Raw genomic sequence first — 16,596 nt, forward strand, 5'->3', positions numbered from 1 at the left:
TTGGAAGTTCTTACATTGCAGCTTCATACGTGAAGTTTTTGGAATCTGCCGGTGCCCGAGTTGTGCCAATAAGGTAGATTTTTATATCCTCGCGAGTGTTGAATAATTATTTAATGTAAGCATATCTTCATAGAGGCCCCGAAAGCAATTGTGCTGCTTTTCTGAGTGTTTAAAGCTCCTCAAAGCCTCTTTGAAGATGCCACAATTTGCAGGGTGTTTTAGAAATCAGAATAAAAGCAGACTGGAACATATAATTTTTAATATGTCTTCATATGATAACCTTTCTTTGAAAAATATTATCTTTTTACCTATAAAATTATCCTCCGTTGGTTTGCACTGGTGCTTTTTGAAGTTAGCTGTATTCAGTCTAATGTGTAGTGTTGCCCCCCACCCGAGATATCTAGATCCGTATATACATACTGTCTTTTGTCAGGTTTTGTAGTCCTAGGATTCAAGTAATGAAGAAAGGCTATCGGTACTCCTTGAAGAAACCAAAGTCCGGTTCTGCTCAAACTGTGGGTCACTAACTCCATGTATTGTTCTGTTTTGGTTGTTGGGTAAAAATTAACAGAGTATGTAACAGAACCGACAGTGCTTCATAGCCGACAGTTAGCTATAAATAGTAATTGCTCTAAAATCAGATGTTAAAATGATAATAGTCAGAAGTTAAAAGCAGTGTATCTACACAGTCCAAGAAGAGCCCTAGTTAAGTGCCTGAATTAGAAGCCGGTGTTCTTCACGTAGCTGGTGGAGCTTTCGGAATGGTTGCTGACCAGAAGCTTCCTCTACAATGGGAGACTTCTCATTCTGGCCACTCAGTTAGGTGCAGCAAAGCTGGGTGCGTTGAATATACCCAGCGTATCAGTTCTGCGTGAGTGTAGCTGTTATACTGTTTTGCTGATGCTGAGGTCTTTCTTGTCTTTCCACCTCTCAACTATATCTCTGCTGAAGAATGGGTGTGACGCAGTGTTTGCAGTTCTGCCCTTGTTGGAGTCAACTGGAAACCGGAGGTGCCGGTCTACAGGAAGTAATAACCATGCCATTCCTGTAAATGTTAAATATAACGAGTGTCTGCAAAGGAGTCTCAGCGTACCTAATCCTGAACTGTGCCTGATAGGGTTCTGTTTTCAGTCTTGTGGATCCTCAGTCTCGACTGAGCTGCTGCAAGTGAAATGTTTGATTTGATTTGGGACTATTTTATTCTGTTGGAAGCAAACTTTCTACATATATTCTGTGTCCTGTGTTTCTGTTCAATAATGGTGATATTTTTATTGTTGTTATATTTCATATGTGTTCTGTAACTATTTTCTTGGTGTTTCAGATTAAATCTTTCAGATGAAGAATATGATAAAATATTCCACTCTATTAATGGGTAAGTTTTGAGCACTGCTTTTGTGTTGAAAGATGTGATAGTTTTGGTTTTGAGCTCTGCCATATTCTCAAGAACACTGTCTTTCTGCTCTCTCGAGAGGTTGTGCTGAGTGCTGCAGACATGTAAATATGTTCTAATACAGGGAGCACTGTTTCATCTGATGTCTGTCTGCTGCCTTTTCTTCCTTGAGGAACATATGTCAGATAATCTGCAGCAGTTCCAAGGCTCATCTTGGCATTCTCCTGTGCTTGTCTGCAGGCAGACAGAAGTGGCATTATAGTGGTTAACAGTTTTACAGGTGAAATAGCTCACCTCCTCTTTGTTTTTTCCTCTTCTTCATTTGAGCGATCACCTTAATTTTGATATTTAATAGCACTTGCTGGGTGTTTCATCCCTATTCCTATCCTTTGTTTCCTCTGCCAGTCGTCTCCATATCTCCTCTATCATAAAAGTTTCTGATTCCCAGTCTCGTCTGCCCTTTTGTCTTTGGGTGCTTTCTCTCTTGCTACTTCAATGGCCCGTCTTGTCTGTCCTGATTCTGTGGTGTGGCTCTTTGCTAGACAGACATTCTGAGTTTTCAGCTGACCTGTGGCAACTGTCCACCCATGTTTACTTCCTACATTTTAAATGTGGGATAATGTGATCTAATTTAACACATTTTAACTGTGGGCTGAGTGAAGTGAAAGCCTTTTGTGTTCGCCCTGTGCTGGAAGTGCCCTTTAGAAGAGTTTAATCAGCTGATGGTACGCTTCCCAGGCTTGATGGTATGTGAGCCTGTAGCATGTGATTGGGTTACTTGTAGTCAGGAGATGAACGTCTTAAAGCATGAATATTTTTGTTAAGCTTATGCATATGCTAGAACGTTAATCAACATGTGTAGAACTTGCAGATTCAGAGCTGTGGCTGTTGGGGGAGAGCATTGTCCTCTTCCTCTGCACAGCATGCCCTGTGTGCCAGGACGTCGGTTGTTGCAGCCCTGTGATGTAAGCGAGTATTAGACAGTGACGCTTTCCCTGCTAGGGCTTCTCATGTTGGAGGCAAAGTGAATCATTTCACCCTGTTCTCATGGCTGCCGGCCTCTTTGGTTGCCAGAAGGACTTTCACCAATGTGGTCTCTGTTTCTTTCTACCTCCCCACCTACCTCAATGCAGAAGAGGGTGTTAGGCCAGTAGATCTGGTTCCCTTGTCCTTTCGTCTTTGCCACGACTGGCAGTTGAGTTTGTGCTATGTAGGTGGGTATGGATGGTCTATATGTTTCCTCTTGTTGCTCTCCGCTGTCAGCTAATGGCTTCCACAGTAGAGTTGTGTGTAAATAACAAATAAGATCTCTGGAGGGAAGGACTTTCCATTCTGTGCAAACTTAGAATAAGAAAGAGATATGTTGATCTTTCATGTTGTAAGAACTTAGCTCCAGGTTCTTTGCAGTTGGAAATTATTTATTGTTAAACGCCACCTCCTTAAAATCATAAAATTTACTATAGTAGAGATGGAATTTTATGAATGTAGCAATATACTCCTAAGATAGCCCTTGAAATTCGCAGTGAGTATCAGCAACTCTAATCAGTTAGAGATACTGGAATACAGGTAGCTGCATTTCAGTCTGCTTATGACAATGCCAAGCCATTATCGCTGCTCCTTACTGGGTTACTTCCTTTTTGCATTAGCAGAAATGACAATTCTTTTCCTAATTAGTATTGGCTAGTTTTTGGGTTGAACAAAAGGAACAGGTGAAGTGAATTTTCTGCCACTCAAGGTAAAGATCGCCTTATTCGTCTAACTAGATCTCTGCAGAAATCTATGATCTGGCCTGTTCTGAAAGTACCTTCAGCTGTATTAATTAATTAATATTGGCAATGGAGAGTAGTCTGATTTATATTTTTGTGAATACTGCTCTATTTCTCCACCAAATACTTTGTGGCTTTTGCATGATCCTGTGCATCATTCACCTTAAAATAAGCCTGGTCACGAGGGTTTAAACACACACTCGCCCTGCAAATGCTCGGGACCATTTGAGATGTTGTTTTTTTCTAGCTGCTTGTTAGTATCTCCCTGATACAGGTTGCCATTTCCAGAGCACAAAAATGTAGAGGAAATTCTTCAACCATTTTGGCAAATAATCAGCAACTGATGGTTGTGGCTTGAATAAATCTAGTTGGGGTTCTGCTGCGGTGGGTTAGGGACCACTTACACGTTCAGTTTTGTTGGTTCTGCAGATACTGTTCCATTTACAGCCAGAAGAGTCTTCCTTTATTTCATGTTACTCTCTCTGGTGGCGCTTGATTACTTTCCATGTCATCATGTGTACGTATGAAATCTCTGCTGGACTGTGCTGAGTCTTTTTTTCTGGTGGAAAAAGATTGTGCACGTTTTCTTTGAAATTGTCTCTGAGATTGCTTTGTCTTCTTCAGCTATATTGAATACCATGTGAACAAAGGTTACGGCCAAACATACTTTTTTTCTTTTTTAATAGGAACTTTTTGATCTGTGTTGTCTGCAATAAAAGGTCACTCTGCCTTACTGCCTTACTTACTGAAATTGAAGGGAATAAATTAAGATTGGGGCCAGGATTTTAAAGTGGTAAGGAGAGTCAGCTAAGAGTCTGGACAGGATTTGACAGCCATGGCACGGAACCGATTGTGTACCAGCTGAAATCTGTATGTTTTGTGTATTGTCTGTTTACTTTCCTCTTCCTTATGTTGCACAAGGCTTGGTCACTCCTTTGTGATAGTAACGATTCTTCAGTAGAAGAAAATCGAGGTGCAGGGTGTGATTCAGTTAAAGACTAAGACACCTAAGCGTAGCTCTGTGTGTGTGCGCTAGCTGTCTCATCTCACATAATTAATGGAGAGCTGGTCAGTGCAGCCGGTGGAGCCTGCGGGGCTGCTCAACCCACTGACCAGCTGGGTGTCTGCTTTAGAAAACCCGTTTGAGTCTCCACTGACTTTTCTGACTAGGTCCCTGCTGGCCGTCATGGAAGCTTAGATAACTGTCTATAGATTTCTGAAATGTGTCTTAACCTGGACCTGAATCCTGCCCTTAAAACCACCCTCAGACCTTTCTCTGTGTACTTTGTCCAGGTTTTAGTTTGATCACGATTGCTAATTAGATTCTTGGATGTTGCCTTTCAGGGTACTATTTCCAGGAGGTGGTGTGGATCTTAAGACTTCAGAGTATTCCAGGGTTGCTAAGATATTTTACCACAAGGCGTTAGAGGTAATTACTAAGGAACAGTCTGTTCTTGTTACTGTCACTGCTCAGAGATCACAATGACTGGAGGCTCGTATTTTCATAGGTTTGCACTGGCATCCAGGATGTTAACTGTAAGCCTGATAATAAGTAGCTCATTGCTGTCTTCTGCATTAAAAAAATCATTTAGTAGCTTAAGATTCAGACTTCTGATGCCTTCTCCTGTTGCATGTTGTATTCTTGTCTTAAACTGCCGAGTTCTTCAAGTGAGAACAGTGTCCTTTATTCATTGTAGCAGGGCTTTGTGGCTGTGGGGAACTTGCAGTAAAGTAACAATAATGCCTTTCAAAAGTGCAGGGCATCCATTGACATTGTGTGTTGAATACAGATGTACGTGTAAATGCAATCATTTGTAGAAGTCTTATGGATAAAGTTTAGACTCAGAAGGAATTCTACAGAGACTCTGAAATAAACCAAATTATGACAATATAACATTAAGGCCTCCCTTTGCATATATGTTACAGCTAGTGAGACGCCTTTATTCTCGCCTGTCTAGGCGGATTTAAATATATCTTTGGAGGTGCAGATGAGGCATCTACATTAACACGCGATACCGTTTTAGCTTTTACTTTGCATTGGTAACTGTAAATATAGCAGATTTTAAAAAAGAAACACTAGCTTAATTTATACCATTAAAAAAGATGGGAAGAACACTTGAAAGGTATGTTAATTATTTTTTAATAGTTATATGATCATTAGCTTTGTTAAGAAAAGATTGAATTTCTGGGAGAGCTGTTTCTTTCAAAGAACATCAGGGAGGCTCTGAGTCCTACTGAAGAGTTAATTCTCTTAGAGCATAAGAGGTGGGGTTTTTTTCAGATAGTAATCACATTTCAAAGTAAAATTTGCATTATGGAAAGGCATGGAGAGTCACTGAGCTTTATATACAATCTGTATGATTTGTTAGGGATCTTCTGTATTCAAATTGAATCAAAAAGTAAATTTTCTTCCTTTTTTCCTCTACTGTCTTTATTTTACTTTCAGCTAACTTTGATTAACTTTGTCCCAGAAGTCATACTTCAGAAAACTTTGCCCAATTCTAGAGGCAATTACAAGTAGTGCTTAAACTATTACCATGGCAGAAGTGTTCATTGGTAGGGAGGAGTTCCTCCTCTACCCTTGCTGCCGACTTTCCAGCAGCAGGCGAGGAAAACGCAGGCAGTGGCGTTCCCAGGTAGAGCCAGCTCCTGCTGTTCAGCAGTTGAGTTTCCTGTTCTCCAGTCCCCTTAGCACCAGTGTTGTTACTCTTTTGTCTGTCTTTATTCATGGTGATTGTTGGTCTGCTGCCTTAAACCTGGCTCTTGCAAAGACTATCTCACTTCTACGGGAGACAGTTAATCTCCTGTGTCTCTTTGAAACTGCTCCCTGTGTGGAGCGCAGCCTGTGTCTCGGTATTCAGTACTGGGACAGGGTTTCCTGTGGTTTGCAGTACTGTTGTGAAATTCTGTTGACATTTCACAATGATTAACTGAATTGCCTAGGTCATAATTTTGTGATGAGGCAGGTTTAGATGGTATGTGTACTTCAGGTGAGCAAAGGGCAGAACGTAATTGTCAGTTTATCGTAAGTAACCCTTCCTAATAACTCTGGGCTGTTTTCTGTGCTATTTGTGATGATTGTGTGTTTTGATTTGCACCTTTTGAGACTTAATTAGCGCTATAAAATATTGTTAGTTTTATGAAGATGAGGTAAGCTACAGTAGTCAAGGGCGGCTGCAGAATTGACTGAACTGTATGGTTTTTTAAAATATAGGAAGGCTTTTCTCTTCATTTTCAGATGATCCCAATGAGAAATGACTTGGTCTGGCTCTGCTTTAATATGAATAGAGGATACATAATGCTAATCCCCATCCAAGTCAACAGAATGTTACTAGCTAGGCAAAGACATAAATGACACACTGTTTTCCAGCTTTTAAATTAGTTTTTAAAATGCGATGTTTTGGGTGTTGTTTAATATATGCTTAGCCTCTAGGCTAATGTTTATTGTAAAAAGAAGGACTAAGGGGCACAAAACATTTACAGTTCAGTTGTAATTGTTCTTAAACTGTAGTCTGTTTTTTGCCTTTAGTGGTTTTATTCCTCACTTACATGAAAGACAGTGGAGTAGAAAGTCCTGTGTCTAGCCATGCATAGTGAGTGGTCATGAAGACTGAAGCACTATTAGCGTGCTTGCTGTCAATCTTTCATGTTTTTCTTTGAGAATAGCTATATGGGCTTTTATTACCATGCTGTCAGCAGCGCAGTAGGGTAACGTTTTTATTCTAAGCCTGTAATTTCAGCTTTCTTGAAAATAAGCTTTGAGCTGCAGCTTTTTGACAAGGGGGGTGGGCATAACTTAAAAATTTTTAGAGAGAAGTCAAGAAAGACTACTCAGATTTCACAAAAACAATAGTTCTGAAACATCCCAGTCTCTAATACGCGCTTACTCTCAGGAATAAGCCGTACAAAAATGGAGTTTTCACTGTGTGTATGCACGGTGCTCAGTTAAGTGACAGGAAGCTAGCTGTGTTCTCTTGCTTTCCTTTTCTCCTCTTTACATTCTTCTCTTGTTTTTTGCACTTACCTGCCAATTTTTATTATTTTGAAAACGATTGTCACTTTTTTATGTTGCCTAAGTTCACAGTTTGTCTTTCTGGAACCCAGGTCCAAACCTGCTAGTTAAGTGCCATACTTACATGCTTGTTTAAAATAGAGCCGTGCTAATAACAGGATTTATATTTTCTCAGTACAGGTGGGTGGGCACAGGCATACAGACATTGCAAAAGGCCCTGCTGTGCACTCTTAATGTGTTTCATATCCAAGTATGAGTTGTAATTAATATGCTTTCCCTCAAAATGGTGACAGATCGGTTTGTATCCCTTATAATTGCCCTTTCTATAGAAATATTGCCATTTTGTGGTTTCTGTTCAGGCTGCTCTCAACATTACTTATTCATAGAACCGAACAGTCAGATTAACATCAATCTTGGGCTCAGTTTGCTGCTTAAATGGACGTGTGTGTATCCCCTGACCTTTGTATTTTAGGAGAAAAACTAAGGGAGCCTGTGTTTATTTCAGTTGTAATTGAGCTGTTACAGTTCCTCTGGTAGCAGTGTGTACTGCCATAGTAATTTCAGTCCTCACCTGCACGAGAGAAAGCGAAAAGAGCAGGAAGTTCCCTTCAGTCTTCTTTCTGTACATCTTCAGTACTTTTTTCTTATGTTGTTGCTTTTTATTTTAAAGGCTAACGATAAAGGAGATTATTTCCCAGTGTGGGGAACATGTCTTGGACACGAAGAGCTTACGTATCTCACAAGTGGCGAAGTTTTACTTGTTAATACCAAGACAGATGGGTTTGCGCTCCCCCTGAACTTTACCTCAGGTGAAAAATCCATTACCTCTCATGTCCGAGTTGTGCTGAGAGGTGTTGTGTTTTGTTTGTGATAAATACGCCGGGGTGAATATTGGGAGGTTTCTGATGACTGGTGTCCTGTTAATTTCTTTTTTAAGTTGCCATGACTGTTTTTATAGGGTCAGTACTAGAGCAGAGATGTGAGCACAAGCCGTTTGAAACCAGCAGCAGTCAGCAAAAACCACAGCTGCGGCTCTTTGAGTCATTTCTGAATTTGGACGTACAAATATAACATGGGTTTAGGTGCCTTTTTGTTACTGAGTTGAACAAAACTCACAGGTCCAAAACGTATGAAACTCAGAGAGCAGGTTATTTTAAATTTTTCACATTACATCTTTCCTCATGACGAATATTGGCATTGCTGTCCTACTTGTGTGGTCTTGAAATCAGAGAGATCCCTGAAGATAGAGAGCTGTGGTGTTCAGCAACACTGATGAAATGTCGCCTCTGTTGATACTTTAATTTGTGAGTAATCCATCTGCGGACCACGTAACATTCACAAATTCTGTCATGTGTGCTCATTGTGAATGGAGAAGTCACTGAAACGAATGGCGAAGAATGATGCGTACTTGAGTAAGAACTTGGGTAGCAGAGTTGGGTCCTCTCTGGGTCAAGACTGGAGGACAGTGGTAACAGCACATTGGAAACCTGTTGTAGTTATTTCACAGGTTTTCCTTGCAGTGGATTCTAAAATTATGAAGTTATACTACAGAATAAAGTTTGCTTTAATGCAGAATTTTATTACATTTGTCTCCTGTTCAGTATTAGTCCATCTGTTAGCAGCTTGGGTAATGGACAATATCCTTTTTCATTTTTCTTTGTAATAGCTTCAAAAGACAGCAGATTATTCAGCAATCTCCCTGATGATGTATTACATGCATTTGCTACTGAGCCATTGACATCAAACTTTCATATGTGGAGCCTCTCCATGGAGGTATTTGGTAATTTTATTTCTTGAACCCAAACACATTTGCTCTGTTAAAACTAGAAATAAACGAGAAAATAACACGTCTTCCCCCCCCCCCTCCTTTTCACAGAATTTCACAAAGAATGAAAAGCTTCGTAATTTCTATAACGTTCTGACCACTAACACTGATGATGAAGTGGAGTTTGTATCTACCATGGAAGGTAGGGAGATTAATTTCCTTTGTAAACAGTGACTGTAACAAAGCAGTTCTGCAGTGGCAGCTGTGGCACTGATGTTAGGTTGTACAGCAGGCTTGCTGTTAGCGTAGCAGGGTGTGCATCAGCCCTGTCAGTGCTCTGGCTGGGAGGAACATACTCTGTTTGCTGGGATGTTTTATCTTTTGACTGCATATCTGTAAGCCTAATTCTTTATTTCTCTCACCTGCTGTTCCCCTTCCAGATAGCTGTGATGTGAAGAGTACAACGCTCGTCCCATAGTAGTTCAATCCCTCCGCGGTGCAATGTGTCCGTGTTGCACCTTGCTTTCATTCTGCTCGTGCTTGCGTTCCTGTGGTGCTCGGTATCTGTTGCTGTATGGGCAGAACGACCCAGGGTACTGAGATAACAGCAGCACCCTTAATTGCTTTATCAGCAATACCGGTCGTTGCCCTCCTCCTTTTGCGTTACTTACCTTGTGCTGGGTATGTTTTTCACCGGGCTTGCTCAGCTCAAGAAAGAAGTTAGGTCTTTAGGGAGTGATTTATCTTGGTCAGTGCACTCCTAGCAGCTCTGCAGTAAGGGCCAGCTGCTGGCCGGTGGGATTCTTCTGCATGGCATCCTGGCTGTCCTCCAGAAGAGAAGCATCGCAGTTTGATCAGAAAACCTGACTGGGCTAATGACAGACATCTCCAGTGCCAGCAGGTGGTTTGTCAGGGAGCAGTCATCAGCTGCTGCGCTGCTGTTCCCCGTAAGAGAGTTGGGGACTGGCTTCCCCCTGTGTGTGTCAGGCCTGGCTGCAGCAGACGGGAGCTGCCCCAGATGCACGAGGCTTCCAAGGAGATCCTGAGACCTGGATCTGTCCTGTGGCACCGCCGGGGGTGTCCTGTGTGGCTGTCAATGTTGTCTGTTGAGTGATGCTGGCAGGAGATGGGAAGTTTTGAGACTGATACACTTGTAATGTATTTTTTTTAGTGTGTATATATATATTAATTCTGAAATGAATAATCAAAAAAGTGATGTAAAAAAAAATCTTTTTGCATGGAATGAGACCCTTCCTATGCAATATCCGTTTTTTTTCTTCAGTTCTACTGTGACTTTTTCAACTTGCTGTTTAAGCTTTTGTGAAACTGTTGATGAGCGAGGTATTTATCCTTTGCATTTCTTTTGCAGTAAGACTAAGCACATGATTCTTAAGGCATAGACCCTGTTTATGTGCTTTGTGTTTGTTGCAGCATACAAATATCCAATTTATGGTGTCCAGTGGCATCCAGAGAAAAATCCTTTTGAGTGGAAGCATTCACCAGGAATCCCACATTCCCCATCAGCTGTAAGAGCAGCATATTATATAGCTGACTTCTTCATTAATGAAGGTAAAAAGTTCATTATCTATAAGTGTTACAGTGAAGCAGCAGTGAAAATCTGTGAAGATGACAGGCTTCTTTTTCAGCTGTCAAAGTTCAGTACCCCTTACTGTTTTCTGAGAAGATTACTCTGCAAGGTTTATAGGCTTATTCAAGAACCAGGGGATACTAGAAGTAGGATGGCTCGCTAAAAGCAGTATCAAAAGGCCAGGCGTTGCACAAACTCTCTTCAGCAGACTGGCTCAAAAGCATTGTTTGTGCTGTGACGTTCTGCCATTTTGAATGATTGCTGTAACATCTTAGCCTCCTTTGCACAAAGACAGTGAAACGGAAAAAAAACCTTATTTCATAATTCTAGACGTTTCATCAGTTCCCAACTGAGTTACAGTCATTCAGTGTAGTCTCAGTTTTGCTCGCAAAATATGTGCACCGAGATGATAAATGCTGCATGGGCAGTATACGGATGTACCAAAGGGGTGCAGTATGGTGCCCAACAGTTCTATACTGTAGACAGCACAAGAAGTTTCTGAATTTTACAGAGCTTCTAATTTGTTTGTTTATATCCAAAGAAACTGGAAGTAACTAATGTGTAAAATTTTGATAATTTATGACACTTCTGGTCTATTTGCTATAAATAAGAGGGATATAAATATAGGAGTATTTGAAGGGTCAAGCTTACTTTATTCCTTTATTTATACTTACTAAACCATTCTGCTGAAGTATCATTTTCATATTTTAAATTGTCTATTTTTGAAATTGTCTTACCTGATTGATTGGGACTATGAAGAACGTAATCACCTAATTGAGTTTGGTCCCTAGATTTGATCTCTAATCAAAAGAGTGACCTAATTGCAGAAGGCAGACAGTGACTTAAAGAAATGCAGCTTGTGCTGGCTGGGTCAGTGATAGTATAGAAATGAAAGCTGGGCTTCATACAAGTTCAAGGTTCTTTTTTGCATAATGTGGTCCTACTCCTCTTTGCAAAAAGGTAGTGGAATCACGTCAAATTCCTTGTGAGTATCACAAGCTTCCTGTGTTTTACGAATTTTGATAGGGTACTTATGAGAGACTAAGACAAAAAGAAAGGGGTAAATAGGAGAAAGTGTAGTAGGAGTCTGTTTTTTCTTTTGTAGTCTGATACTAGAATGCAGCATGTTCTCTAGTTTTGTTTGTACATGCTCCAGTACTGTGTTTCTGGCAGAAGTAAGCTTGCTCAGGACATTATCCAAGAGTGTGGGAAAATAAGTGCCAGCTCTGCTTGTAAGTCCTGTTGAGACACAGTGCATGTGAGTTGATGTATTTATCTACACACACACACACACACACACATATATATAATGAACTTGTGCATAGTACCACACAGATGCGTCACTAGCTTTTGGATGTGTTGACCTTCAGTTCTAGTCAAGCAGACTAGTGTCAGCCAGCTGTATATGTCTACCCCCCATCTCATATACCAAATAATCACAAGTTTTTCTTCATTACCTCCCCAGTCTGTGTGTCGCTGCTCCTACCGAGTACTTTGTATCATAACATTGTGGTGAATAATGGATGTGTTTAGCCAACGTAAGGCAGAATGTCTTCCTTAACTTTGAAAATAAACCACGGGGTGAAAAACATGACCTGTGAGCTGGCAAAAATATACTCATCAACTAAATTTCTCCCTCCCTAGTAATAAATTATGCTGTAACCAGCTTTCTAAAGATGTGTCTTCACAGTTCTTCACATACTGTAATTCCATTTGCTGTTATGCTAGACAGAACAATTTCCTTTGCCTAGGAAGATACTGCCAGGGAGGACAACAGCAAAGTGACCTGTCCTTTTACCATGTTTTACAGCCCGGAAGAGCCTGCACCATTTCCCCAGTGAAGATGACGAAACAAAAGAATTGATTTATAATTATACTCCAGTTTATACAGGAACATTTTCTTCATTTCAGCAAATCTATTTTTTTGATTGAATATTGTGTCAAAGGTGCAGTGTGCTATTTATAAATGGAATTATTTGCCAGCATTGTATAATTAAGCTGATATAGTGCACTGCAGGTGACAGAAAGCCAGAACAGTTCTCTTCCTTTACAATGATTTATCCTGTGTTTCTTCTGCTTTTGGACTATGAATATATTTACATTCAGTAACATAATAATTGTCTTGGATCTCACTTTAAGGCAATCTACAAAAAAAAGGAGAGTTATCTTTGTAAAACATTGTGGACTATGATAGCACTAGAGGCTGAGATATATTGCTTAGTAAAATGCTGTCCTTTTCAGATGATTTAACAGATGAGACACTTGGGTTTGTCATAAATATGTATATGTAACCAAGTTCTTGACAGGGACTATTTTGTCACTTGAAAAATCGACCAAAATAGTAAGGAGGCATGATAGCAAGGAGACGTGTTTGCCTAAAAAGCATGTTATATCCCATTTGTGAAACTGTTTCTCTTGAACATTCAGCATGGTTTGGAGTGCTTACACCTTCTGAGGTCTACATAAACGTGAGGATGCAGTGTAAATGAGGCATTGCAAAAACCAGGTGAAATAAGTAAGTTTGGAGGGCATGGTTAAGTGCCGATTCCCCTTTCTGTTCTTTTCAAATTCAGTTTTATATATCCTCCAAGAATTTGTCTGAGCATAACTGGAGTCAGCAGATACGAGATGCAAATGTCCATTTCTTTGTATTTAAAATAATGTAAACTTAGTGAAGACAGCAGTTAATTTTTCTCGCTGTCCTGTTGGATAGCTTAACACAGTTAGAGTTCAAACAGCAGTTGACTGCGTATTAGAAGTCTGTTAATGTTGACATAATGTGATAATTGCATTCACTACACTGTGATACCTTTTTTTTTGCTTTGCTTTGCTGCAAACTTAGTGAAAATTTTCTTCAGTGGTTTTGTGTGATGTCCAAAAAGGAACTAAGATGTAACAATCAAATACAATTCTCCTCTATTGCACGGCTTCCAAACTCTGTTAACATCAGTAGGGGTTTGGAGTTCATGAAGAATTCAGGTTTATACCTCAGCTCTGTTTTGTACCCTACACTCTCAGGTACCATATCTGAATACACTGGTACGTTTCTCAGGTTTTTCAAGTAAAAGGCTTTCTAACTTGTTCTTTCTCGTGACACAACTGCATAAGAGAATGTGAAAAGCATTCTATAGAAACATTGACTGTGACTACCAGAAAGATGCTACCAGGTAATTACAAACTTAAGATATTGCCTATTTTTTCTACTTCTGTCACACCAGCCAAATTCAGTAAATGGAGCTTGTTTTTAATATAGGTGACTTTGTGTTAACCATATTAACTAACTCTTGAGTAGAACCAAGTGTAAAAAGAGGATTACACTCTACAGTTGCACAGAAATATGGCAGCTAAGATACTTACAAACCAAGTCCAGTCGTCTTCTTATTCAGGCTGAGTTCTCTGGATTTAGCCTTAAAAACAGGGGTCAACCTTGCAAGTGAAATGTCTGCTAACAGCAATAGTAGTGATTAGTTCCTAAGTGTGTAACTATAAGTAGTATTGTGTGCAATATGATGGAGCAGTGTATTTATTATGAATTTGTCTCTCTCTTTGCTCTGTATCCTTCATCTTGTAAAGCCATATTTGATGGTATCTGTGGCTTTTCTATGATACATGAAATAAAATTTTATTCAAGCAGGTTCCTATTTTTGTTCTCTTTTAGATACCATGGGTAAAGCGTTAACAGTCATTATCTTTTTCTTTCCATTTGTGACAGTCACAAGTCGGGAGGCTCCTGTAACCCGTGCCCACCTGGTATGGTCATGTCAGCAAGTCAGGGTCAGGATAAACGAGATCCGTGGCCTGGCACAGGCTCACCTACAGCACAGCCCAGGCAGGACCCGTGCCCCGGGTCTGAGCTTGTATGTGGCTGCTGGGCCAAGGGGCAGGAGCTTTCAGCAGGGCTGCCCACAGCTCTTCCTCATGCAGGCTGATCCCTGGTGCAGAGTGTCGGAGCTCACCTGTGCACAGACAGACGAGCCCCTGTGCGGGTGGGAAGGGGTAGGTGCTCTCAGGGCTCTCAGAGCTGTAAGCAAAGCAACTGCTGACTGTAGCGTTCAGTGAAATTAGAACTTCTGTCCGTTCCTTGTAACACCTGACATCTTCCATCGAGTTCTTCTCTGGTCAGGAGCAAAGTGTGGGAACCCAGAACTGGCTAGCACTCACCCAAGAGAAGATTCAAAAATTTGTTTTGAAAAAGTTTCAGTAGGCCTCCTCTCTGAGTGATTTACGATATGGTTTTTAATTGCTGAGCAGAACTTCTAGTTTACAGGACTAATGCTGGAGAGAGGAGAGAAGAGAAGGAGCCTGTGGCCATACTCTCAGCTGATTTGGAGTATGACTTGGGAGCCTAATCGTCTTGCTTGCTGCTGTATGGGAAAAACATCCATTGATCAGCAAGGTAACCCTGTCTGTCTTGCAGATTATATTAAATGTCTTTCAGAAGGGGAAGTTTGAAATGTTTTTCTCTTTGTACTATTCTGCTTTTATCGCTAGGTGGCCTACAAGAACCAGCATTTCCCGCAGTTTGTAACCGAGCGCAGTGGTGTCTGGAGTTTGAAGGGACATGTTGGATGGGATATTTGCTGTTCTGTGGTGTTTGCGTGTGTAACGGAGTATTAGGGGTGGGGGAGAAGAAGAAGGGAGGAGACAGAATGAGTCTGGAATCTTATTGGCATAACTGGCTAGTCTGGTGGGATTGGAGGAGAGAGAGAGAACATGAGCATAGAATTAATTTAGCTGGGATTAAATCTTGATTCTGGTGAATGTTTAAAACATATGAGTGTTGGCTGGAGGTAACTGGAATGACGTTCCTGTTTCCAGCTGTTTGTCCCTCCCCTGTATCTACAGAATCTGTCTTGGTGCCTTTTTCTATAAAGAGGATATTAGCTCATGGGAAACAGAACAGCTTGGATAGGAAAAGCTGAGAATCTGAGCTTGGAAAACCTTTGTCTGGTATTCAGGAAAGACCAGTTCAAATTCCTTCAGGCAAGGGAGGAAGTAGAAGGCAGAAACATCCCAAGTAAGTGCTTTAAGTACAGAGGTAAAGAGCAAGAGGAGGAGCCTAACCCACAAGCTGCTTTGTGGGGAAAGAACCAGCCATCCACCACCTAAAACCGCACCCCTTCGAGGCTGACAAACTGCACCATTCCCTAGCAAGGTAGTGAATCCAAAGCATAGGTTAGTGTCCGAGCAGGCCACGACCCTATTCCCACTTCAGCTTATTTTTAGGCTAATTTTCAGTCTTTCTCCCTTCTTCAGCAGTGCCACCTTGTTCCTTGCAGTGGATGCCAGTCAGCAAAAGGATATTGAGAGCTGGACTGCACTGCGCTTCTGGGCAGATTTCCAGAGACATTAGCAGCCTGTTCCGGAGTAATGGTTCTTTTCTTGGAACAGGGAGGAAAGTACAGGGATGGTTTGAACAACCAGGAACAACAATGAATAGTTCCCGGTTGTGTGTTATCCCTGCATTGCCCTCTTGAGGGGAGAGAAATATCTGTGTGTGCCATCAGCCAGCTGAAGACTGCCTGACAATGCATACTCCAGAATGTTTGGGTTTGAAGTGGGAGAGCGTGCACAAGATTTCACAAACATTTTTATCACAGTAGGTAGCTTCATATTTTATGATTTGTTTTCGTTTTTTTTTTTTTTTCTTCTCTGGAGTTCACTTGTATGTATATTGTGGTGACCTTATCAGAAAAGCCATGGGAGTTGGCTAGTGTTCAAGTCCCATTAAAATTTCTAAATGCCTGTTCGAATTATTTTGGTTTGAGTACTTACATGGAAGACAGATTGACAACCTACTGTGAGGTGATTGATTACTTTCCCTTGTTAGCATTGTGTCTTTCCCCAGGGTGGGCCTTTTTCCTAATCCAGTGCTTATTTACAGAGCAAATAGGAATGTCCTGCCCAGGGCCAGCTGTCCGTCAGGATTCCAGCTTTCATCACTTCCTCATACTGTTTGTATCTGGTTTCATCGTGTAAGCAGTATGTTTTAAGAACCAACTTTCTCTATGAATTCTTATATAACCAACAATTTCCAAGATCCTTTCGTCCAAGAAGTCCAGACCATCTAAAAAG

The 16,596-nt window shown here is 40.9% G+C and overlaps 1 protein-coding gene across 1 annotated transcript; it reads left to right on the plus strand.

The window, feature by feature from the left end:
* Window positions 1–7: 7 nt before the first annotated feature.
* On the plus strand, window positions 8–12,672 carry GGH (gamma-glutamyl hydrolase (conjugase, folylpolygammaglutamyl hydrolase); the record flags this gene model as incomplete). The annotated part of the gene is made up of 8 exons (XM_010072821.1): window positions 8–73; window positions 1,322–1,372; window positions 4,501–4,585; window positions 7,839–7,977; window positions 8,835–8,941; window positions 9,045–9,135; window positions 10,365–10,502; window positions 12,332–12,672. Coding segments are annotated over 8 exons (799 nt in total), but the record flags the coding sequence as incomplete, so codon positions are not given.
* Window positions 12,673–16,596: the final 3,924 nt, after the last annotated feature.

The sequence above is a fragment of the Pterocles gutturalis genome, unplaced genomic scaffold, assembly GCF_000699245.1.
Source record: "Pterocles gutturalis isolate BGI_N339 unplaced genomic scaffold, ASM69924v1 scaffold35482, whole genome shotgun sequence".
Lineage (NCBI taxonomy): Eukaryota > Metazoa > Chordata > Aves > Pterocliformes > Pteroclidae > Pterocles > Pterocles gutturalis.